The 25,880-nt window shown below is 39.4% G+C and overlaps 2 protein-coding genes and 1 long non-coding RNA gene across 3 annotated transcripts; 1 reads left to right on the plus strand and 2 right to left on the minus strand.

Moving 5' to 3' along the window:
- Positions 1 to 139: 139 nt before the first annotated feature.
- On the minus strand, positions 140 to 1,738 carry LOC119901942. The gene is made up of 2 exons (XR_005444266.1): positions 1,680 to 1,738; positions 140 to 1,227 (listed from the first exon to the last, which is right to left on the minus strand). It is a non-coding gene; the product is annotated as an uncharacterized LOC119901942 (long non-coding RNA).
- ccdc24 (coiled-coil domain containing 24) lies at positions 237 to 20,762 on the minus strand. Its single transcript, XM_038719370.1, has 9 exons — positions 20,628 to 20,762; positions 19,084 to 19,245; positions 13,034 to 13,218; positions 9,249 to 9,362; positions 9,050 to 9,154; positions 6,788 to 6,842; positions 2,249 to 2,306; positions 1,680 to 1,812; positions 237 to 345 (listed from the first exon to the last, which is right to left on the minus strand). Exons 1-9 carry the CDS (start codon positions 20,679 to 20,681, stop codon positions 237 to 239), a joined length of 975 nt encoding a protein of 324 aa, XP_038575298.1. The 5' UTR covers positions 20,682 to 20,762.
- A 266-nt stretch (positions 20,763 to 21,028) lies between these two features.
- zgc:113531 (uncharacterized protein LOC541359 homolog) lies at positions 21,029 to 25,445 on the plus strand. Its single transcript, XM_038717738.1, has 3 exons — positions 21,029 to 21,559; positions 22,628 to 22,757; positions 22,978 to 25,445. The coding sequence occupies exons 1-3, from the start codon at positions 21,224 to 21,226 to the stop codon at positions 23,166 to 23,168; spliced, it is 657 nt and encodes a 218-aa protein (XP_038573666.1). The 5' UTR covers positions 21,029 to 21,223; the 3' UTR covers positions 23,169 to 25,445.
- Positions 25,446 to 25,880: the final 435 nt, after the last annotated feature.

Genomic DNA, 25,880 nt, shown 5'->3' on the forward strand with positions numbered 1-25,880 from the left:
CTGTTTTGTGAACCTGTTAGGTTAGATGGACACCTTCATGACTTTTATTAGTACATAAAAATCTGGTGACTATATGTAACTTTAAAACATTTACTTTTTGGTTACACACTTTTCAGTCAAATATTAAGATATTGCAAAATTACAAGCACAAGAACTCAATTTTATTTTAATTCATGCTTTATGGGGGGGAAAACCCTGTGAGGAACCAGACACAGCAGTGAAATTATTGGCTGACTTCAAGTCAAAACCCTTGCAGGAGGAGCTGGTAAAAGTTGTTTATAAACGCCCAGTTCCGGCTGGGCCTCTTTGGCACTTTTTGGCTGACTCGCGGTGCCCTCAGGTGGTCTTTTGGGGAAAGTAAAGAATTGCCCATTTATCCGTATGGACGCTGGATGGGTGCACTTGGCCTGCCCCTGTATATCTCTGCTTTCTGGATGATGTGAGAGGCGGTCTGTCAAACAGTGGCTACTAGGCTTTGCTGTTGGGCGACATCCTTCCCAAGATTTATTAATATCAATTCCAATGTTGCTTTCCCCACTGCCAACACAGTAACTCTCAGTACTCTTCCTTCTGTCGCTATCTGTCTGCACTGTTGTTGACACTAAACTACCTCCACAGGTACTATTCTGTGTGTTTGATTTCACTGTCGTTGACCCAGAATGGTCAGTATTATTGTTGCTGTAACTGCCTGCATCACAGTGAGAGCTGAGAGCAGGTGAAGGGATACTACTGACGTTTCTTGACTTCCAGGCAGAGCAGCCTTTTCTCTCCCTCTTTGGTGACAAATCACACTTTCTGCTCGGGCTGCGAATGGATGATAGATGGGTTTCATAGAGGGGTGAATTTCTTGGAGTTTTTGCTTGAAAACCAGTATTAGAAGTCGGGGTCATGCAGCGGAGACATGCACTATCTTGCTCTGGAGAAAGACTGCAGCAGTGTGTGGTTTCAACTATTATCTGGTCACTGCCGGGCCCTGGAAGTGAGGCGGTAGGCATTTGTGTTTTTCTAGGTCCAGAGGAGGATGTTGTTCTTCTGTGCTGTCCACAAGTGCTAGGCAGTGGAGAACTGTTAATTAGTTTAGCTGATGAAGCGGTCTTGCTGGGAGGAGCGCCAAGTGGTGGCCTGGGTTTAGTATGCCACAGAGGAGGAGGTGGATGTGGTCTTAGGACTGATGTAGTGCTTAAAACTTGCGGAGTCTCATCAGAAACCCTTTGTCCTGCTGACAGTCTGGGGGAAAGGAATCAGAAAGGGAATCAGATCGAGGAAGATTTTCTTGCATGAAGACCATAAAATAAAAATAGAGTAAAAATAGTTTTGTAAATCAATAGAAACATTGTGTGTACAGTGAGAAAGCGTGAATGGAATGAGAAGGCACAAATCGTCAGTGATTGTGAAGCCGCTACTGTAGGTATCAACTGCACAGTGTGAGTGTTATGCACCCCACTTACTCCTCATAATGTGCATTTCTTCTAATTCTAATGTGTGTTATGTGCACTCTGATACAGTTTTTGTGGTTGGCCATTCTTTCCATTCTTTAAAGTCCCGTCATTCCCTTTTCATTTTATTAGTATTCATTATGGGGTCACGTTTATTTAAAATCAAATCAAATAATAGTTTTTTCTGCTACTCTTAGACTCTGTTTGTTCTTTCTGGTGGTCGTAACAACAAAACGTAGGTACCTGAACCTGTTTTTCAGCCACTTCAGAGGGAGAGGGGAAGAAGCTGGCGGTGAAGAAGCTGGCGGTGAAGCAGCAAACGAAGAGGGGTATAGTTCCAAGTCCATTTGTACAGCTCCTCTAAGCTCTCTCAACTCTGCACGTATACAAACACAACAGTATTAAAATTGGGGGAACAAAAAACAAAACTAAAACCATCACTCTGAAGTATGATTGAAACACACTGTTAGATACTTGAGAACAGAAAACCATCAAAAGATAACAACCACTCAGTGCATTGCTGTTTTACTGCTCTCTAATGTATTCAAATTAGTTTCACTGTCATTTGGCCCCGAGTAGATAAATTTGGCTAGAGTCCTCAATTCATTTTCAGAATGGGTTTTACCAGCTAACGGAGGGTGGGTGAAGTTATCATCAGTCCCATTTCATCTGTAAATGTATTCTCTGAGCTAAAGATTAAATGGGACACTAAAAGAGATAGAGAGGAGACCTCTCCTCACACACCATGTGTTAAACAATAATGTGCCACCAGATGGCGGCAAACACCAAACTGTTGGTATTAAGGGACTCACCTGCAAGCGAGGGTTCGGATTTCTCAAATTGTCTCTGACACTTTTGTTTGATATTTCCCTGTGAGGAACACAAAACACAGAACAGAAAGTGACTGAGCAGTTTGAGTGTACATCTAAGTACTGTTTACACAATACTAAGGCAACAACATGGAAATATTCAGCCTAGTTACAGGGGTGGAAGTGGAAAAAATAAGAGGGAAATGCATTTTCATGAAAGCATGAGCCTTTGGAAATAGCAAAGGTACAAGGAAAATGGATAAAAATAACAGCTGGAGAAAGAGGAAAGGAATGTGTGTCTGTGACCACTAAACGTTTGAGCAGCAGTGCTCCATCATAATTTGGCCTCAAATATACAGAGCAAATGAAAACCATAATGCTGTGTGTGTGTGTGTGTGTGTGTGTGTGTGTGTGTGTGTGTGTGTCTACAGCTTGCAAAAGACCAAAGACCTGACTGAAAAGTGTCTTCATGTGTTTGTTATGAGTGACTGGCAGCCTCCTCTCCTCACTTTACAACAGCAGAAACACTAATAGAGTCTTTGTAGCAACCACAGACTATATAGTCCATTACACAAAGACACAAAGACACACACACACACACACACACACACACACACACACACACAAACACACCCACAGGCCAGGAGAGTGACAGTTAAAACATATATTTTTGGTCTATTTTCCCAGTGGGATTCAAACCCAATCCTCCCAGAGCCGCAGAAGGAGTATGTGTGTCGCGTCTCTGAAAGTGAAGTGCTTTAAAATCCAAAACAACTTGAAAGCGCGCACACATGCACTCTGAAAATAGGCTTTGTGGTCCATGTGGGGGTTGAACCCATTATCATGCGCTGACATGCAGATATTTTAGGAAAGCTTTTGCATGTTACTGTCATTATTCTTATACACAAATCTCTAGGACCTAAATCCACCTCTGAACAGACAACATACACAGAATCTCCAACTCCAGAACCATGCAGGTCATGCTCTGACTATTGATGCTAGTTTAATGGTGAACAAGTTATAATTTTGACCAGTGACATATTCCTCACCAACATCACGGTACAAGAAATATTTTCATGCTCCTACACTGACTGATAATATTATCACCTGGGATGAAACCGGGGTGGTGGTGTCGCAGTGGGTAAGACACATGCCTTTGGTGTGAGAGACCGGGGTTCGAATCCACTGTGACACACCAATGTGTCCCTGAGCAAGACACTTAACCCGTAGTTGCTCCAGAGGCATGCGACTTCTGACATATATAGCAATTGTGAGTCGCTTTGGATAAAACGTCAGCTAAATGAATTTAAAAAATGTAATAAAAAGCTACCACCTGTGCTTAACAGACAGTGTCTACAGCTGAGAATGAAGTGGCTATGAAAGCACGCAGGAAGCACTGAAGGTCTAAACCCAAATCCTCCGCACTAGTATTGAAAGCAACTTTAACAAACTTACATAGAGCACCAACCCATTTCAACAAAATATTCGATATATTCACGTAAACCAGTCCCTGAATTGCATCGGGATATTGGCAGAAAGACATCACACATTCAGTTACAGAACATACATCCCAACACATTAGATAACACTTGTCAGCAGAGCAGAGTCTTCTGGACAAACACGATCACAACCCTGGAATTACACTGAACAACCAAAAGCAAGAACATCAACACTGAAATTAAAAAAAATAATAAAACGCCTTGTGGAGAGCAGTGACGGACAAGTTAGTCAAAATGACCTTAACTTGGGAGGAAGGTCAACATGCTGTCTTCTGACCACTCAAAGCAATGTATGTCGAAGCACATTGATACAGTGATGGCAGAAGATACCATGCAAGGTGCCAACTTCTCATCAGAAACTAATCATTTACACACACTCACACACCAACGGCAATTTAGGGTTCAGTATCTCGCCCACTTCAAGACGCAGACTGGAGGATTAGTGGTCGACCTGCTCTACCTCCTGAGCCACAGTAGCCCCCTGACAGTGAACTAATGTGTAAAGCTGCAGATACAATGCAGCCTATACTTTAGAGATCAGGATATTTGAGAAAGAATTCCCCCCATATTTTCCACAGCTTGAGGTTGATAGGATACTACAATCAATACACCGTCATTCAACACATACTTTGAACAACTGAGACTGTGTGTGGAAGTTAACCTTGGGCTGCTGCTGAGCCTCCCTCCTGCTAAGAGAAAATGGGTGATTAATTACAGTTGTGTTTAGGACCAATTTATGACTGTCTGCTACAAGGCAACCTAACCCTCTATATGCCTGATTTGGCTCCATTAAAAAAAGAGAGGACATAATTTAACTGCATGGAATAACACTAAATCAATAGCAATCTCAGCTGCGGCAAAAATGATGGTGATGGGAAAGTCATGACACTCCTCAAGCAGGACACTTAACACTATCTATACTCAAAATAATGTACAAGAAGAAGAAGAAGAAAGATGGTAATTTGAAGAAGTGGATTAGTGACTGACTGAAAGACTACTGTAAATATATTTTTCAGCATATACAGTTAAACTAGTGTATATGTCTCACTGAAGCTTTGTTCAGTTGTGAGAAAAAAGTGAGAACTGCAAACCATGGCTACAGATTTCACTACCGCTTCTATTAAGCCTCCGCTATAGTATATTCCTGCATCATTAACATATTTGTACATTTAGATGTTCTAAAGATTTATGACAAGCTATAAATCACACAAAAGGTCCTGGGCTGATTACAGTGTCCTCCCTTCCGACGACTGATGAGTTATCACAGCCTATGATGCAGTGATGCCTTGCGCTGCGCAGCATCAACATGATCCACCATTGCAGCACAGCGCCACCTGAGCTGTGGCTTCATCGCACCTGCTCGTGCACCAGACAGCAGCCCTTTGCTTGAGAAGACAATGTCTATACAGGGAAAGTGCCACATATCTGCTTTACCGCAGGATCCTTTTGAGAAAGACATTAACTGCCTCTACAGTAAAAGCCTCGTGACCACCAAGAAAAGTCTCCCTACAATTAGCTTCACACCATCAGGTCTTTAAGAGTGGAACAACACAACCTTGGGTTAGGAAACTTTACTCTAATAATGTCCCTCCCTCCCTCTCCTACACCCAGTTTTACTTGTTTTCTTTCCTATAGTGAAAATGCCTCCTGAGGTTTTCCAGACAGTACCTGTGCTGTTTGGTTTATCTTTGCAATGGGGTCTTCATATCCCTACTACTATTTTTCTTTTTACTTACAAGAACAACATATGAATAAGTAGGTCTTCATGCAACAGGCAAAATGATACTCTATGGCCTCACACCATATTCACTTTTGACTCTTAACAGACATCTGAAACACACAGACTTTAAGGCCATTTTTTCCTTTACACACAGTTTTCCCTTTTATCAACTTGTCCCGTTTCCAGACAAACTGCCAATCTAACATTTCCAGGCAGACGTGCACATAGAGGCTACAGAGAGATAACTTCCACATCTGGTCTGTAGAAAAGTCCCACATCTGGCCTCTCATATTGCCAGTCAAGCATGACAGTGTAACTAGACTGTAGGTTTCTTTGTTAATGTGTATGTGTGTATGTGTGTGTGTGTGTGTGTGTGTGTGTGTCTGTATATATTTTTTAAGTCATTTGAGTGATTGGAAAGAGATCGATCTTCCTCAGCAGCCCTGCAAAGCTCTTGGCTAGACAGATGGGGGGAAAAAACAAGCTTAGACTGAGCCCTGGCCGTTTCCTGTGTGTGTGCGTGAGTGTGTGTGTGTGTGTGTGTGTGTGTGTGTGTGTGTGTGTGTGTGTGTAAATGGAAACTGTGGCAGGCTTTCAGTGCCAGTAGAGAGTTGGCCGGTCTACCTGAGGGATTCAAAAGTTTTGTTTAGGGGGAAAAAGAATGCCCCTGGTTGAGGAAGTCAGTAATGTTTTGTAATGTGATTTTAATGAAAATAATCATCATTGTGTAGAATACATAATTTAACAATTTTATAGTCATGTAAAAACAAATCATTGTACAAATTGTATCAAACAACTGGAACTCGTGTTGTCTGGGGACATTTTGTTCAAATCCTGAAAATGTAATAAAACATAGAACATGTAAACATAAATAAACAAATAAGTGCGGCCAGATTTGGGGGTAACATTGATTTATGTTTGATGTAATGGTGCAGCTGCAATGAACACTAAAACAAGTATGTAATATTGTGCAATGTGGATTTATTTTCTCTATGTAAATAAAGAATTTAAGAGATTAAATAGATAAAATTATTCCTGAAGAAAAATCATGTTGTACTAGTACCGTAATATGAATAGACTGCCCAGATTTGCAAGTTCAGCATAGATTCATAACTCAGGCTGCCTACAAGGCTATACTGAATAGATTCTGAATGTTGAAATCCCTTCGTAGCTGCATCAGTACAGCAAATCAATATTTTGGTTTTGGCCTGGTTTCCCATAAATAATTGTAGGATTTGGATCACTATTGCACTGGCAGCTGAAAAACAAAGAAGATTAAAGATTAATTTGGTAGTTGGCTGTTTTCCATCCTGTGCTTCTTACCTTGAAATGCATTACCAGTCTGTTCAATGCTTCACATTCCTCCATAAGGACAGACCTGGAGAGACAGAGACAGACAGACAGATGGATAGGGAGAAAGAAAGAAAGTAGCCTTTATCTTTATCATCAGTTGTTTTTCACTGAAAAACTATTGAGCAAAAAACTTAGATCTAGGTCAAAGTGGAAACTGTGCATCACATACACACAGGGAGACACCTTAGTAGAAATGCCGATTCTACTTTAACAGTGGTTTGTTTTCTTAAATACAGTAAAATAAAACCACATATTTAGCATTGAATATCCTAATTTTAGTACATCGGTGTATATATGATCAGTTCGAACAGCAGCATGTGAAATTTAAAAAAATGTTATAGGTTTGTGCAGCGATTAAATCCTTGAGAAGTATACACTATATAACACTGTATCTTTATCAAAATGTTGGAAATGCACAATGGAAGATTAATAAGCAAACCTAATCACACAGCTGAGGCAGTGACAACAGAATAGATACTTGGTGTCTGCTCAGAGTTTCTCCTCTTCAGTTTTCATGAGGGTACTAAGGATACAGCGTCCTATTTTTCTCCCCCCAATCAAACACACAGGCACGCATGCACGCACACACAAACACACGCACACACAAACACACACACACACACACACTTTCCCCTTCTCTGGTTACATAACCATAGTAGATTTCTTTCAAACGAAAAAGAAACTTCTGCCTGCTCTGGGATCATTTTCTGACAATGGGGCCTTTTGTTCTGATCGAGTCAGGAAATTGGAGACAGAGTAAGAGAGCAAGAGAAAGAGAGAGAGGGAGAGAGAGAGGTAGCCTCAGTGACAGTGTTGCCCTGTGGGAGTGTGAAGGAGGCAGGGGAGCAACAGACGCCACAGAGGAGAGTTGAGGGAAATCAAGGGAAAAACTGAGAGAAAGGAGAGGACTCTGAGGAATTCACTCACAGATTTACAGAGAACATACTGTATGAATTATGTCATTTACAAGAAACAAATCTATACCACAAAGAAAAAATACACACACAAAACATGCATGATGTGTCTCTGCTAGTTAGCATTACAAACCCAAGATAGTCCTGACAAGACATGTTTTTTGTATTGTACTGTGTATTGTGTTGTGTTATGACATATGTTATTTACTCAGTCTGTATACACTCTATATCCTGTAGATCTTTTTTTGCATTTCTCTCATTAAATATTGGATTATAAATTGCAGTACTGTACAGAAATAAAACACTGTTTGAGCTAATTTAGAAACAGTGTCTCCATTACATCGTTTTGCATGTAACTTGGTCAAAATTCTTTAAAAATACAAAAACTGTGTCCCTATTGGTGTTTGTTAAAGGTTTAGTGTGTAATATTTAGGAGGATTTTTATTCACAACTATATTTTCAGTAGTGTATAAAACATGAAACATGTTGCGCCGCCATGTTTCTAGAGTAGCCTAAATGGACATAAGGCTCTACAGAGCGCATTTCGTCACCACACTACAAGTAATGTTAATAGTAGTAGTAGTAGTCGACTGGTTTATTAGAAATAAGCAAAGAAGAGAAATTTGGACAAATGGAGGGCCACACATGCAAGAGCAGACATTGTGTCGGCCACTGCAGATTCTCCTCCGCGCTTGGAAAGGGATGGGTGAGCGTTGACTGATGGTGCATTCATGTGGTGTCGGAATAATCACAATCTTTTTTTCCTCAAATCTTTATTGCAAAAAGAGAAACAAACTGTACAAGGGACATCAAGAAGTATACAGAACTTTAATTAGTGCAAAATCATGTATTTCACATCCATATTTTGCAAACATGTAATTTGTAATGTGGTAATAATGGCTAGTTTGGTGTCCATGTGGAGCGAACTAGATGTCTATGAGCTGTTTTTATGCTCTGATAATGCTAATCCAACACATTTTTGTAGTAGCATCCATGTTGATTCCTAATTCCGATTTAAGACCACATGAACACACACTGAAGTCGGAAGAATGATTTCACAAATCGGGAAACCATCCGAGGGGGAGGTGAATGCACCGTGAGCCGTGGTTACAATTCACAACCCTCACCACTAAAACTAAAACTTACACACTGAACCTTTAAGTGTTTATCCTTCACAAAAATTAGTCACTCGATATGTTGTTATCAGATTTTTTTAACTCCCAAACATCGATATGAGTATTGGCCTCCAAAATCCGGTATTGGTCGGGCTATAGTCACAAGACAAAAAGGTTGGGAAACACTGCTCTATGCATCTTACTTGAGACGATCCACCACTTGGTCAATGTCAGCGACATTCAATTTGTCGCTCATTGACTCAATCTCATCCTCAGCGTTGGACTGGACAGAACAGTGAGAGCTTGGTCTGAAGGAGAGAAAAGAGAAAACAAAGAAGATTAAAAGGGATTTTTTATATTTTTAGTAAAATATTAAAGATATGTTTAAACATTTTTACTTACCTTCCATTATGAATATCTTTATAGTTGGTACAGTTTCTGTAACAGCTGTCAAGGTGGCCTAGGGCGTAGTCCACCGTCTCAGGTTTGTACCAAAACAAGAGCTCATCATCATCTCTACAGCAACAACAAGCACAAACAAAGAAATACTCTTCATACAAGTTAGTTTACTGTATCTTTCTATGTTTATATGATGGTTGTATTTGTACTTTTGTTGCAATTGCACTAACCTGTATGAAAAGGGCAATACAAATAATGTTTGACTGAATTACTGCCTGAACAGAAGTCACATTCTTGTCTGTGATGCTTTCAGTTCCATAGAGGCATTGCAGCATGTGCATAGAAATCTATATCTGAGCCGGGCTCATTTTACCATATCTACAGTGGTTATCTTACAAAAAAAAGAAAGAGATCTCAGTAATGAAAAGATAAGCAGCAGCGACATTATATTTTCTGAATGATCCCTGGGAGAAAAAGAATCAAGCAGATGGTGTAGGCGGGGTGATGACCTGGTCAGTTCTGCTTAATCTTATAGTCTCTAGATGTGGAAAATTTAGTCTTTTCTAGCCACTGAGACAATGGGGTGTGTGTGTGTGTGTGTGTGGCTGGGTTGATGCCTAGGGAATCAGGACCACACAGGAGGCCAATAAAATACATCATTTCAAGGTACACACCCTCAATCAAATGGTTCAGTTCACAGCTATTTTTAGCTGTTTTTACCCCCCTCCTGTTGAGGTGGATTTAAGCAAATCAGTTAGTTAGGCCTTTGCTACCAAAAAAGGAAAGTGTTCTTGGCTAGCATGTCTGGTAAATTAAGGTTTCACACATACACACAAAAATAATTTCCGGCCTGAGAGTATGAGAAAGGCAAGGATGCTGGTGTCTATCTTGATGCATTGGCAATATCTTCTCAATTTCCATGCTAACAAAGAACATAAAATTTAAATAAATCGACAAACAGAGGGCTGTGGAGCATTATTAAGTGGAAGTGTTATTACAGGGAAGAGTGTTCAAGCTATTCAGCTGATATACACTTGGGACTTGCCCTAATTTAATGATCAAAGGCTTAAAATGCACACACACACACACACACACACACACACACACACACACACACACACACACACACACACACACACACACACACACACACACACACACACAGTACCATGCATCAAGGTCAACAAGTATACCGAAGCCAACTTCAAAGAGAAAAGGCGATTTGTGCTGGTCGTGTTCCTACGAAGCCAATAAGTGGGCTATGTTTCTCCCTCTGAATGGGACTTTTTCTAAATCATATACATCCCAGCCAAAGCACTTTACGAGTGGCTTGTGATGTGCGAGCAAGTGAGGCTTCAGGTCGTGCCTTGCTCAGTGACACTTTAATAAGACACAGTGCTGTTGTGGATATCCGACCTGTGGCCTTCTGGATATTGGACTAAACATCAGGCCTCGCAGTCATCCTGACTTAAAATAAACCCCTGAAAGATTACTTCAAAATAATCGCATGAACCATCTTATAGTCTGCTGGGGGGACTACTCTGTGGAAGTAAAAACACTCAACAATGCTGCAACTGCCCACTGCCAGTGGGGATGACCGATATTAGCTATACTAGCAATGTGGCTCTAGGGATGGCAATGTTGGTCCACCACTCAACAACTATTGCATGGATGGTCACAAAATTTAGAATGTTTTCCTCATGCTGGATTGTAATAACTTTGATGATCTTCTGACTTTTTCTCTGGCGGCATCATGAGGTCAAAATACTTTGGTTTATGACCAAATCATCGTTAACGCATGATGACATTAGTATCTAGCTCAAAGTCATAGTACAGCCTCACAAAGGTTTAGTCATTTTGGACAAAAATAATGTGTATGTGAATGTTCATTCTACAGAATAGTCAACATGGCTCAAATCTGTTCGACAAGTGGTTCCAAACAGAGGACTAGTGATAACGGCATTTACAAAATAAGCACACACATACACAAAAAAACACCTAAACCACTAAAGAGTTGCCTGCAGCTTCTAGTTTAACAACACAATGGCCACAGAAAACAAATAAAGCACAATAAAAAGGATGTCGACACATTGACAGGCAATAAATAAACGGTTTGTCACAAAAACGCACAACAATCCATCTTATATTGTGTTTTTCCTAAAAGGCCTCAGAGAAACCTGAGAGGTGACATGGGGCAACATTCCTAGCAGCAGCGAGCTAGTTGCTGGGATAGTTACCACGTTACATACGAACTCTCACACACACTTACACATCCTCACAAACACATTTTGATACATAAGTTAGGCTGTAAAATTATAATGTAAGAATGTAGGCAGCAACACTTTTTATGACATTCTTTAAACTGACAGTAGTCAGTAAATTTCCAATCGCTACAAGCTCATCTCTGACCTGAGTTATAAGATTAGCCATAAAAATTAAAAACTAAACAACAATTAGAAAGTTTAATTACCTCTTCTTGAGGAGATTATAACTCTCACATGACTGTGCTTCATAAAACAGAAACAGAGTACCAAGCATCATTGCAATCTCCCTGTGAGCACTTCACTAACAACAAGATGAGTATTTAAATGGACATTTATGATAAAAACACTTTGTTGTCGTTGTTGACCTAGCAGGCCTTTAAAATCTAAGTTGGTGTTTGTTGGCATTTGGTGTGGAATGCATGGAAGTCTCCCGCCTATCATTGTCCCATTGTTCCACAATTCCCAAACCAGTTTGCAACATCCCTACGCCAATTGTTCCTCTGCTGTCCATCCCATTTGTAACTGACGTGGGAACACAATATAGCATTTTATGGCTCTCTTTGTCAGGGGAAAAATGACGCGGGGAGTGTGAGAGCAAGGTCTTAACCTTCTTGTACATACTATCTCTTGGCTTGTGAAAAGGCCAGCATGTTGTGCTTGGTTTAGCAAAACACAAAAACTAAAACACTAATAAATTAGATCGAGAGAAATTGCATTTATTGAATATTAGAGAGATTAATCATGCAAATCCATGTCTGAATCCTAATTCAGACAAAAGTAAATTTCCTTAAAGGACTTTGTGCTAACTTGTCAATTGTCATTAAGTATAACTAATAACAGACTGACAAATTGCATGTGACAATATAACATTTTTTAAGGAGTGTAATCTGGAGTGGGGTAAAACGGGATAGACACAGTCAGCTCAAGCTACGTGGTGTACCTCTGAGATGACTACCACTGTAATTAAACAACATTCCTTGTCAATCATCAGGGGTGGATTGTAGTGTTTGTATACTTTTTTCTGATAGTATGCAAAATGACTTTTTCACCATGTTAACTAATTTAACCTCACATTGTCCTGCATACGTATATTAGAGTTGGGCAGCTGTAGTGTAGAAGTGTGTTTCTATGACACATGGAAAATGGTTGTAATGTTTGTGAATATCTATTTATAGATATTATAGATATTTCGTCAATAGACTATATATTTTTTTCAATTAGGTATTATGGGTATGGAAATAATATTTGATTTTATTTTCACTGTGCTCATATATTCCCATTTGACAGTATAATTACAAAAAATACATACTTTGTGTTGTGTTTCTTCATATTTGTATCAAAATCACATTACTATCACTGGCATTACTAGTGCAGTGTCTTAAATAGTTCCCTCATACTTTACAGGTAAATTAATAAAAATATAAAACATTAATGCAGACAGATTATGTTTAGGGCAATCCGTTTCAATAATTCACTAATAATGTACAGTAGAGTGGATTTTTGTGTGTGAGCTCTTGCACTTACCGTCCTCCCCTGCTGGCTCTCTCTCTGAGAGTCTGCAGTAACATCTTGACCTCGGCTCTCACCATCTCTTTGACTGCAGGGGGGTCAGCTAGAGGGGACCCCTGCTGACGTGGGAGTGGGGTCCCTGCCCTGCTGCTATTGTTTCCTCGCTGGCTCTCCTGACACATCTTGTGCCACATCTCCGCCTGCAAATATTATTATTATTATGGTTAGTGAAGACAACACGTTAGAGATTTCTACATGCAATAATATATCATAGTAACAGGATATTTACAGCTTTACAGACTTTCTCTGTCAGTCCAGGTGACATATTCACAGCTGACAGCTTATGAACGCAATATGATTTAGTGAAGCACTCTTTTAAAGCAGAGTGGACAGTCTGCTTGCAATAACCAGTGATCCAGACATCTGTCATGCAGTGACACCTCTGACAACAGCTGGAGTATCTCAGGGAAGGCAATGGAGGATTATGTCATTTCTTTTGAGTCTCAGTGAATGAGAATATGACTGTAATCTGTGAAAAACCAATTATACTGTAAGTGTGGATTCCTCTTTAATGTGGCACAAACTGAATGCGACACTATTTGTACTTACGGGGTTAAGAGGCATTGTTGCCAAAAGTACTGTAAAGGTTTCCTGGACTAAAGACATTTTTACAAATTTGTGTCTATTTAAACTAATAAAAATTGTGAAAATGTGAGATGAAAATATTGCTCATGTAAAAATCTGAGTGAAAGTGTAAGAATACCACCAACTTGCAATTAAAACACTAGCATTAAACTGCTTTTGTTTTCCGTTTGCTTTCAGGGACTATGCTGCGATCCGTTTTTCTTTCTATTATTGAAAACACTGTCATGGCTGTGCTCGGCACAAGAAGACCTTGTTTACTGTAAACTGCTGTAAACATTGAACATTGTCTTCTTGGAACAGGAAGCAATACAATTCTTGGATACACAGAGACACAGAATCTGGGTGAAACTTTCTTTCAATAATCAAAATAAATATATCATTTTCAAAATACCATTTTGGTGAATTTCTAAATCCAAAAACAGTAAGTTTTACATACAGTATGTCTCATTCACATGGTCACATCGTTGTTAACCAATATCTTGCTTTCACTATGTCCAGAGTTGGGAGGATTACTTCAAAAATGTAATACGGTACAATTACTAATTATTTGTTAAAAAATTTAATCAGTAACGTAATCCAAGTACCACAAAATAAAAGTAATGTAACCTGATTACTTTTAGTTACTTTTGGATTACTTCAATGCCAAAGAGGAAAATGAAGCATTGTCTGCTCAGTGTATTTTTAGAGAAATATACAAAATCTTCAATTCCCATGAAATCAAAATCCATGTTTGAATGTTTTTATATGATATGCTTTGCACTATGTGAACACTAAAGCAGTATGTGTTTTGTATGATATTTTACAGTTTGTCATTTGGGAAAGCATTTTAACATGATGATGCATTCTGCACTTAATGAAAAGATTTCTCAATATAATGCTGCTGAAGCATAGTTTTTCTGGGACTGGGCCCCACTGATTACTGTACAAAAACACATTTTTTTTTCACTTATTTTAGTGAAACTGGATCATATTTGATGGATAAATATTGGAAATATGGATAAAATATATTCTAGTTTTCTCTCTGATGTCCCCCAGCTGCTCTGCCTCAACTCTGTGATTCACAGAGTTTTCTGATGGACAGATAGCTTTACGTGTTGCTGAATTTAGGTAACAGCTAACTAGCTTGCTGTTATTGGCTCAGTTAGCTGTGCAACCACTGGTCAGATTAGCTCACTCTGCCCATACTGGGAGCTCAGAGCACCGAGGGAGTGTTTGTTACACCTTTACTCAAGCACACATTTGGTGCTACTGGCGACTGTAAACGGCAATCAATGTCTGTGACATGTGCCTCCCCAGCTTTGTGTTTTTACAGGAACACGTACATATACCATAGAGTGTATATGTATATAAAAAAAAAACATATATAGAGGCAAATAGCACGGCATTTTCTGTTTCATGAAAACTTTCTACTTTAAGTATTCCCCATAAGTAATCAACAATTTAAAAAAATGTACCCGTAATCTGATCACGTCTATTTTTTTCTGTACTGTGAGTGAATATAGTTACTTTTTTTGTATCCTGATTACGTGACGCCATTACATGTAATCCGTTACTCCCCAACCCTGACTATATCACACCATGTTAACAAGCTTTCACACTATATTATGTCTGCAACTGAAGAACACGTCGCTACATGTAGCACAGACTGAGTATGATGAATTTTAGGTTGGCCATGTCACAAGAAAAACAGTGCAGCCTGCTGCAGCACCAGGCAGCTTTTTAGTATTTGTAAAGATTATCACTGCAGATCAAGGATTTGTAAAGAAAAAAAAGTGAAATAGGTCAGTCTTTATGCGTGACTTCCTCAGTGATCCGGTAGAAGGGCTGAGCACCCAGGACCTTAGGTGTGCTTTTACACTCAGCAGCTTGTTTTCTGTGCTGAAAACTCAGCACTATTTAACCATAATGTGACAGCACAAAAGAAAAACAGTAGGGGTAAAAACCATCAATGTGGGTTAAAAAAAGAGAAGATGTGAAAATTTGTGTGTGAATGTGTTTCAGTGAAGTCTGGATACCATTAGCACCTCCACACCTGTTGCCTGCCAATCATTTCTGTCATGTTGCAGTCAAAGACCTCACTTCAAAGGAAAACGTGGGAGTATACGAAAACACACCACTTCTGCTCTCTGCATGTGTTTCGATGTGTGCTCGCGTCCACTCACATACCAGCATTCACACAGTATGTTGTGCACACACATACACACAAAACCCTTTTCATTCATGCTGGCTTCCTCTGTCTGTCTTTCGGTGTTGAGGCGTTTATGTTACAGGATTCATTGCTCACTGGCTAACAAGTTGTTCCTGGATATTTCCCCCCCTCCCTCTGCGCTCTGAGACTGTTGATCTCATCCAGCAGCTATTTTAAGGGAGTGCTGCTGAAACCTGTCAGTTAAAAAACCTACTAGGAGCTATTAAGGGGAATTATTTAAATGAGGTTTTAGAATACATTTAACTTGGAGGGCTCGTTTCCATTCAGACTAGAGTGAAAAAGTGACAGCATAGAGGGAGGTACAGAGAGATTGGCCTTGTAGCGAGATTTGAAAAGAGAGGCGCATTTTCCTTCTGATCTAACCCCCAAAGACAAAGAAGACCTTGATGGAGGGAGGAGTGGTGGTATTGAGGAATGAAGAATCAACTATTACTTTTCCCAGCTGCTCACTAAGGGGTGGAATTCATTACATGGCTGCAAGAGAAACAGACAGAGGAGAGAAAACCCAGAGGGAGAAAGACATGGAGATACAAGAAAAAAAGGAAGTGATCCAGTCTGCAGTAAATGTTATAACTGAAGAAACCTGCATGCACTAGTCTGAGAGCTGAATAAGGTGCTCTGTGCTTTGTTTTGTTTTTCTTAAAGCTCTCAGCCTAACTAAGTCGTTCTTTCCGTCTTAGGGCTTTACGCGGCCAGCTGCTGCATTCATCGAACTGTAGGTGAAAAAATAACAGGACTGGGTTGCACCAGCTGTGTGTAAGTTCTCTCCTAAGGGTGTAAAGTCAACACTAGAAACTTAGTAACTACTAGTTGGTTTGTAACTAAATCAGCTACTAAAATTGGTTGCACCATGATAACTTGGGGCAGAATGTATCTAGTTAAGGGTAAAGTCATAACTAAGGCAAGTGGCCAGTCAACAATCAAAGATGAGTTCCATCGTCATGTGTGCGCATTAGTTTTCTGCTTGGCATGAGCCACTTGGCATCGCAGTGAGCTAGATCGATATGGAAATATCATATCAATAAATCAGGTCTATTCTGGATTACTGTGGTGCTAAATGACATGAAGTTAATGAAAAAACTATGCTGTGGGGCAGAAAAAATAGCTTATTTACTGTTACTGAGTATAATTCTGTGACATCTTATGAGTTCCACCTACCCTGGGGCATGTGTAACCATTTAGTTGTTGTGACTCATCCCTGTGGTGCAGGCGCTTTTAGTTTAGCAGTGCATAAATCACAACGTAGGAATAATTTACATTATAACTAGGCTTGAAGTTTGAACTTACCCACAGCTGCCGCAACAGGCTGCGGAGCAATTCGAAAAAGTCACACACACAGTGCACATGTGCACACACGCACACATCTCTTTTCTCTACACAGACAATCAAGTCAAAGAATATGTGTTGCTAAGGGTCTTATCAACAGGATTAGCCTCTTTAACCCTGTTATACCAACCCCCTGACTCAGTAAGCTTCCTGGGCCTCTTTCTGCGTATAGATGTGTGTGTGTGTGTGCGTGTGTGTGTGTGTGTGTGTAGATCGCAGTGTGTCTGTATATGAGTTGAATTACTCTACATCACTGTGGTTTGACTTGAGGCTTAATGCTTCTTTGAATGGTGCTCTTAAATCCTGTAAAAAGACATTTACTTATTTAATCGTGAAGTGATTCATGCATGTTTTACATGTTAAATGTCACAAAAACAATATGTGGTCAGCCAGACAGACTATGCCCATGTGTTTTTCAGCGATCGGGCCTGTCTGCTCACTGCAGGCTGATCAAAACTGAACGATGACAGGAAAAAGGGAGAAGATGGCAGAAGATACAAGAGTAGAAAAGCTGAAAATTATACTGCATGAGAAAGAAAAAAGCTAATGCAGAGACATTTATATCCTACAGAAAGTGCTGATAAGAGGAATTCTTTGTGTGTGTTTGAAATCTACAGCTACAGACTTGGTCTTCAGTTCACATGACAAGACCTCTCTTTATTTAATTCAGCTTGAAAGGAATGTTCTCTCAGCAGACTTGGCCGTATTTCTTCACATTTATCTTTAAGGTCAAACAATGAGCCTTTTTTTAAAGCACCGTAATGTTTTGGGTTTCATTGACAGTTGACAATGATTAGTTGACTAATCAATCAGTTAATTGACAAAAACATCAACCCACTAATATTGTATTATTTTGCAATCGTTTAGTATTTGAAGTTGTTTTTATCTGCTTTTCTATGTTTTATGTTACTATGAATTTGTTCAGATTTTGGTTTGTTGTTAGTACAAAACATGACATTCAATGATGTGGCTTTGGGCTCTTGGAACTTGAGATGAACCTTTTTCACAATTTCTTTACATTTTCTAGATGAAAAGATTCCTCAATTAAGTGAAAAAAAAGTTAAAATAATCATGAGCTGCAGCCCTATATTCACTGTAACACCGTCAGGACAGGCTCCATGTCAGTATCATATCAAACTATGCAAGCTACAGCAATTACTGAAGTCCTATTTCTTTTAATTATATTTCTAAATCCCTCTTTGACTTTATCCGTGATTTGTGACCACACTTAAGGAGTTTTCTCAAAATATTTTTCTCTTAAAATTAAAATTAACACTTTAATACTCCACCTTAAGCTGGGGTTGTTTCTCACCTGCAACTCTTTCTGGGGTGTGGTTATTTTTCCATTGCTGAGTGGTTTCCATGCACAGGCTTTGGGGCCGAGAGTTTAGCTGGAGTTGAGTAAATATTGATGTCTGTCTGGCTCACATTTGGATTTCACTGTAGCGTTGTGCCACCCACATTTCACTTTTATTAGAGTCTGGGCATTGTAATTAATGAGTGTATGCAGCCCAAATAACCTACGTACGTTCACACCACAGTTGATAAATTGTTTGGCCAGGGATGCATAGCTAAGCAAATTTTTTGAATTATAATGAAACCAAGCTCAAAAGGAAATTCTTGTAGATGGTGTGGTGGTATTATTGTGAGATCTTACCAGAAACAGGCCCAGTGTCTGAATTCTTTGAACAAATAAAACAGTAAGTGTCAGAAAACATGATGAAGCTTTACCGGCTGAATCGGAAGAGAAACTCCAGCTAAAGTATGCAGAAATATTTTGATAGAACATATATCATATATTCTTGAATTTCCCTCGGAATAAATAAAGTATCTATCTATCTATCTATCTATCAATCAAATATTGCAGTCATAAAATCCCTTTTACCTCTGAGTGCACCTCTGTGTACATGTCAACCAGGGAGGGACCCAGTGCTGTACGGATCTTTGGCAGCTCTGACCTGTGAACATGCTCAGCAATCAGGTTCCACAGAGACTGGCCAGGGCTCCAGAGCTGGTTTCCATCAGGAGACTGCATGTGAATGGCAATCTAGGGGTGAAGGAATGGAAAGAAAGTGCAGAAAAATAACAATATACACCAGTATGACAGTTCACTTTATACTGTACTTTTTACTCGACTACATCTATTTGACAGGTTGAGGTACCCCAATACCCTGGAGTTAATTTCTATTAAATGTTAGAACATTAGTAACAAATGCCTGTAATAATTTCCCACAGCCCAAGGTGATGTATTTAGACTGCTTGCTTAATTAAATTAACAGTCCAAAACAGAATCCTCACAATTGAGAATCTGGATTTGGGACTCAAAACAGTCAAAACAGCTCCACCCTGACCAGCTAAAACAGTAAAATAAAATCACACATTAATGCATTAGTAACATTAAAAACAAACCCAATAACAAAATGAGTACTTTTTTGATACGTAAAGTACTTTTAGCTAAAAATACTCCCATACTAACAATGCAGACTTTTACTTGTTTTTACACTGTTGTATGTGGTTTGTCTTACCTTTGGACTTAACCAAAAGTAAACAACATTAACTGGTTGAAACTAACTGTCGAAAACATACTGAAACACCAGTTTAATGCAAAAGTGGCAAAGTGAGCTGAGAAGTATGACATCATGTGATACGTATGTAGAATTTAAACATGTGTTCAAAGTGGAAAAATATCTGCTGCATGACAACCAAAAGTATAGACAGGCTATTTGTAATTTCAGGGTAAATAATACTAGAATCCCCAAGGTCATCTAACGTTATAAAGGACTGGATAGAAACCAGAGGATTTGCAACCTTTGTAATGATAACCATCTGGGAGATGAGTATCATATTTTGTTTGTCAGATACCTCTCTCTGAAATTCATTATGTTTACATTCATACAGTCAAAGTATTATGTAAGGTGTCTATGTGTAAGTCAGTTTTATTGCTGCAATCAGACAAACCAAAAGTTACAGGCAAACTGGGTGTCTTTTAAAAAAATGTTGGTCCTCTGTTTCAGTTTCCAGTCTGTTTCATTTGTTTCTTGTTTACCAAGCAGTATGCCATCCTCTCGTCATTTTGTTTTGCTTTTTGCTCTTGCGCAAATAAAATAAATGAAAATAAAATGCATTCAAACTTGTTTTGACTTTTAAAACCCTCCCAGCAGATACAAGGGGAGCAATCAAGCTTGTTTTTGCATGTGTTGAAGCAGACGTGTCTGAAATAGAGTGAGCCTACTTATTGTAGCCCAGCTAACGTTAGCTTGCTAAGTTACCTGACCACCTGCGGAAATCCATCATTTCACAAAAGTGAAGTGTTCACAGAGCATATTTCAAACACTGATTTGGTTAAACGATAAAACTGCCCGTGTTAAAACACAGCTAACGTTTATAAAAGTGCATTTACTGTGTTGCTACAGTGAAACAAACGCTCACCTTAAGTGGTTCCTTGTTTGTATCTAACAAGGATGTGGTATCCAAGGCAAACATTACCGTTGCTAAGGGGAGATATCGCGAGATCGATCGAACTGTCACGGTAAGTTGATCTAGAAATGGAATATTTATCCCATTGATACAGAGTTCACGTTTATGATTTATTAAAATTAAGCCAAATATGTAACGCAATGGAACCAATTAGGCTAAAATGCTTAAAATGTAGACTTAAGTACCAACAATGAGACCACCTGTGCTCAAATCTGGACTAATGCAAATATGTTAAATTGGGGGAGGTAGACTACAGACTTCAGCAGAGACTGCATGACGTGTGAGGCAGTAAATATAACTTTCCCTCTTTATGCCCCCAACCTCCACCCCCTTCCGGGCTTTTTGCTGGAGTAGCCTACACGCAGCCCCCGCTGTGGAAGGAGGACCGAGTAACGCCAAGGAGTTTTGCGTTCACTTACAATGTAACATACTAAACATTTTTGTAAACGTGGATAACCTGTCTACCAAATCCCAATTGGACTATTTCAATTTACTGACGTGCTTGTTAACTTTTTTGTTTTGGACAAGGTGAATCAAGTCAAATCATCATGGTTTTCGGAAAGTGCAGAATACGCACGGCCGTTTTGGCACTGCTACTTTGCGCACAGGCCGGTTTTGGCTTCTCAGTCGCCGGGCAGCAGGAAAGCACCTGCGAGGCAAACGGCAGCATTTACTTCGTGGGGGAATGGTATTTTCTGGACTCTGATCACTGCACACAGTGCGAATGCACCGCCGAGGGCTCCGCATGCTCCCGCACTGAGTGCACCTCTCTCCCGGCTGCGTGCATCCATGTCAGCCACTACCCCACCGACTGCTGCCCCAGATGCGAGAAGATCGGGTGTGAGTACCGCGGAGTGGTGTACGAACTGGAGCAGAACTTCCAGGTAGGCCTGATAGCGATGACACATGGTAACTTGCAAAAATGGTGGGGATGAACAGGCTTGTATGGATGGAGATTGAATTGCCCTATATCTTGTTATTAAAGGGCCTCATGTGTTTTGAGATTCTTAGGCTATTTTCCTTTTCTGATTTGGAATCAGAATATAGACACCGCAGTATAGGCCTACTATATATCACAGTATAGCAGTGGTTGCTAGAATGGTGGTCAGGCCCCAAGACAAAGGGGAGTCCATCAGTTTGTTTCTGACATTTCTACACACTTTTTCCATTTACATGGGAAATACTGGATAGATTTTACCACCTGGAGTATCTCTTTCTTGAACTGTTCACAGCTTATGGCCACACTAAAGCCATAACCTGAGATTAGGGGGTCAAAAGTAGGCCCTAACCCATTGTTTCATTTTAAGGGGTCACAAACCAAAAACTCCTGATATAGAATATAGTTTAGCTTCTCTATCATTTGTGTTGGCTCACAACTTTCATCAAAGGTGAGCTTATTTTGTTTTTTAAGGGTAGAGTACAGAAATAGAATAATAATTCTTAATAAAAAGGTCCTACAAATTAAGTCCAAAATTGTCTCTCTGCACTATGTCAAAACTGCTGCATTTGTGAAGGCTTTAATGCCAATCATAATGTTTGATGTTTAAATGTCACTGCAAAGCTCTAAACTACAGTATATTTGTATAGACTGTATTTGCATGTCCAACAGAAATGTTTAAGGAATGCCACAAACTATTAAGAAGAACGCCATGGACACTATAACCATGTTCAATACTTCATACACAGAGGACTTAGCATCATGGTTTTTCTCCAGAAAGGTGAGCTTTAGATAATGTGCAGTAGACCTGGAATGTAAATCTTCCACAACGCTGAACCAATGAATTACAGTATGGTATGTAGATATGTAACTTGAGTATACAGCAGGGAATTGGAGGTAAATGGCGCCCCCTTTTGAGATGACATGAGGAGGTCTTGGTGAGAGGTGCTGGTTAGAAATCTGATCCACGTTGAGTCTCATACCTTCGTGTGTACATGTGTGTGCTGTTTCCCAGCCATCAGAATGTGAGCAGTGCACTTGTGACAGTGATGGCATCGCCCGCTGTCTAGTTGCAGATTGTGCCCCTCCACCATGCGTCAACCCTGTCTACCAGCCTGGGAAATGCTGTCCTGAATGCAAGGAGGGTGAGTTGAAAATAGCACTAAAAAGTAAAAAGTTAAACACAAAGGGCCAACAGGAGACTGATCTTCTCTATTGTATGAGCACTGCTGTCAAACATAGTTATAATACATTTGATCATTAGATGCAGTTAGTGATGTTGTCACCTTGACTTTATGTGCTTTCGTGTTTATAGTATCTGCTCAGCTGCAGTTACACTTAGCTCTGTCGATCATCTCCATCCAGGTCCTAACTGCTACACTGACGCGTCACGCAGCCAGGTGATTCCTGCAGGAGAGCCCATCTGGGTCGACTCCTGCACCAAGTGTCGCTGTCACGATGGCCAGGATGCTGGCTACTGGGAGGGAAACCGTCTTGCCACCTGTTCCCGCCTTAGAAACTGTACTCCTGAACAACCATCCACCCAGAAAAACTGACCAATTATCTATACACCTTCCATCTCTAAGAACACACTGAATCATCCTGTGCAGTGAAAACAGCAGTATAATAGCCAGACATAAAGCAGAACTGTACAAGAACCAAAAGTAAAAAAAAATTCAAATTTCAAAAACCACCAGAACAGATAAGCTGCCATTCCACAAGGGATTTTCATCCAAGATTTCTGCAATAGTGATGAGACCCACTGAATTTGTCACTTTGGTGCACAAGCCTGGCCCATTATCACAAGCTCTGAGTCAATATGTAGTTGTAAGACCTTTTATTATTTTAGTTATATTGTGCTTCTATGGTGCATATTCCTATATAGTTGTGTTTAATCAAATTACCACAAATTAACTGAGATATAGACACCTTGTGGGCAGGTATTATTACACCAACATGGCAGTACTGGTCGGTACCTACACAATGCATAGAGGGTGGATGGTGCCGGATCAATAGGAGGTTAATTCAGCCATATGTTAAGAAGAACAAATTCAGACAGAACAGAAGACTTCATTCCGCCAGAGAAGGAAAATTGTACTCCTTGAAAACAAATGAAAATATGAAGGAAAACTGGATTAAAACTCTCTTTTTGATAAAGTGGACTGCATAGATGTAAAAATAAGATGTTTGATTCACAGGGCCTTAAATCCCCTCAACCCTAATGTGAAAAACTAGAAATAACAAACTTGCCTCTTGAAAGGTGAGCGCACTCCAGATATTTACCCTTTTATCTGCCTTTTTTGTGTTGACTAGATTATGTTGTAAGAGAGAGAGAGAGAGAGAGAGACTGGTAAGCTTTTATAGAAGCTACCCAGGAGGTATTTTTAATTTCCAGACAGCTGCTTTGGGAAACAACTAGCAACATAAAAAAGCCAATGAGATTATTGGATGATGAGAAATTGTAATTGACCTGTCACGGGTTGATGCATCACCCAAATGTATGCATAGCTGTGATGCAATTTAGGCTAGGAAATGGCTTAGCAAAGCAATTAACAATTTGTAACTGTTCTATAAATTCTGCAGTTCAATTTCCCTGCTAATTGAAATATAAACGTATGAGACTATACTAATATATGACTGTACAGTAGGAGCAGACCGGGCGATATTTGAAAACAAGGTTTCATTTAATGGAACGACATTTGTGCGTGTACACTGTAGAGCAGGACAAACGATGTGTAATTTACTGCTTTATTAATTGTTCACAACACAGAACATGTAGCATTTGATAGAGGCAACTGTTTCCACTGTTTACCTTCATGTACCTTCTTCAGAGTAAGCTTCAGTGCATGATGAGATCGAGACAGTGTATTGTCATTTTATATAGGTATATATGCAGCAGATCTTCCTACTGTCATTCGCTACTACTTTAATCAAGAGGGACCTTTGAATGAAAACCAAAAGTAATTTTGTCTTTTTATATGTTTTTGTGTAGTTCTGGAGCCTTTAATGACATTTACTTTACTGCACGACTCCCAAGCTGCTGCTGCATGAAGTACATAATTCTCCCAGAAAAGCTTCTTTATGCAAGGGCTGGGATTAAGGTTAAAGGGTTACACCTGAATTTTATTTTTATCACAGACTTTATGAATGACTACGCTCTCACTGTAGTTACAACATTTTCTTGAGGGGAGCAGTATTCAAATTAAACGGTGTAAGAGTGAGACTAAATTCTTGAATAATCGAAAGAAACAAAGATTAAGTAATAGTTTGACTTTTGCTGAAAATACGCTTAAAAGCTTTCTTGCCAAGAGTTAGATGAGAAGATTAATACCCTTCTCAAGTCTGTTTGGTAAATATGAAGCAAGAGCCAGCAGTCTATCTGTCCAAAGATAACTAAATCCAACAAGCATCTTTGAAGGTCAATAATAAACTCTTTATATCTTGTTTGTTTAATTTGTACAAAATCCTGTACATGTTGGTTTATATAGGGATTAAACAAACAAGATGTAAGGTGAAGTGAGATTGGTATGTGCTGACTTTTATTACCTATGGATAGAGGCTGGCTGTTCCCCCATTACCAGTCTTTATGCTAAGCTAAGTTAGCATTACATTTACTATACAGACATGAGAGTGGTGTCAATTGTCTCATGTAACACTCAGCGTAAAACAAAAACAAAATGTCAAACTATTTCTTTAAGTACTGGCTAAAATAAAAGGGAACTGTTATGAGTCACATCTAAAAAAACATCCTTGTATCAAGCTGGTAAAAAACACCGGCTTTACGGAAAATCTTGTAAAATATCTCAAATTAAAACACATTTTCAAAAATCTCTCACATTGTGTTTCGTCTTGCTTTTTTTGATTTTATATGAACATTTTGCTGTTTTGGGAACAGTTTGGCTGCCCTCTGAGAGGATGCTGTCCTGATTTCCCTGCAGAGCTTTTCTTCTGACAGTCTGGGACCAGTAACCCCCAACAAGACAATAAAAGAATAATAAGTTTAAAGTAGAGGTAGATTTAGTTGGTAGTGTTAAATATATGTTTATACTATAAGAGAAAATGTAAGACTGCAGAAGTAAAGCCAGATGTAATCCACAAGGTGGTTTAGCATTTTAGTCCGCTAACTCACCAGGGCCACATAGAAACAGGTATTAACTGCAGATATTACATTAAAAAACTCTGGGATTACCTCTGTCTGCAGGTGAAAATGTATTTCTTATGATATTTCCAAAAGACTTAATAAGACACAGTAAGCAACTGACACACTG

Source organism: Micropterus salmoides, unplaced genomic scaffold (genome assembly GCF_014851395.1).
Source record: "Micropterus salmoides isolate LMB-PRFRI ecotype aquatic unplaced genomic scaffold, ASM1485139v1 Ms_hic_scaffold_14, whole genome shotgun sequence".
In the NCBI taxonomy this organism is placed as follows: Eukaryota; Metazoa; Chordata; class Actinopteri; order Centrarchiformes; family Centrarchidae; genus Micropterus; species Micropterus salmoides.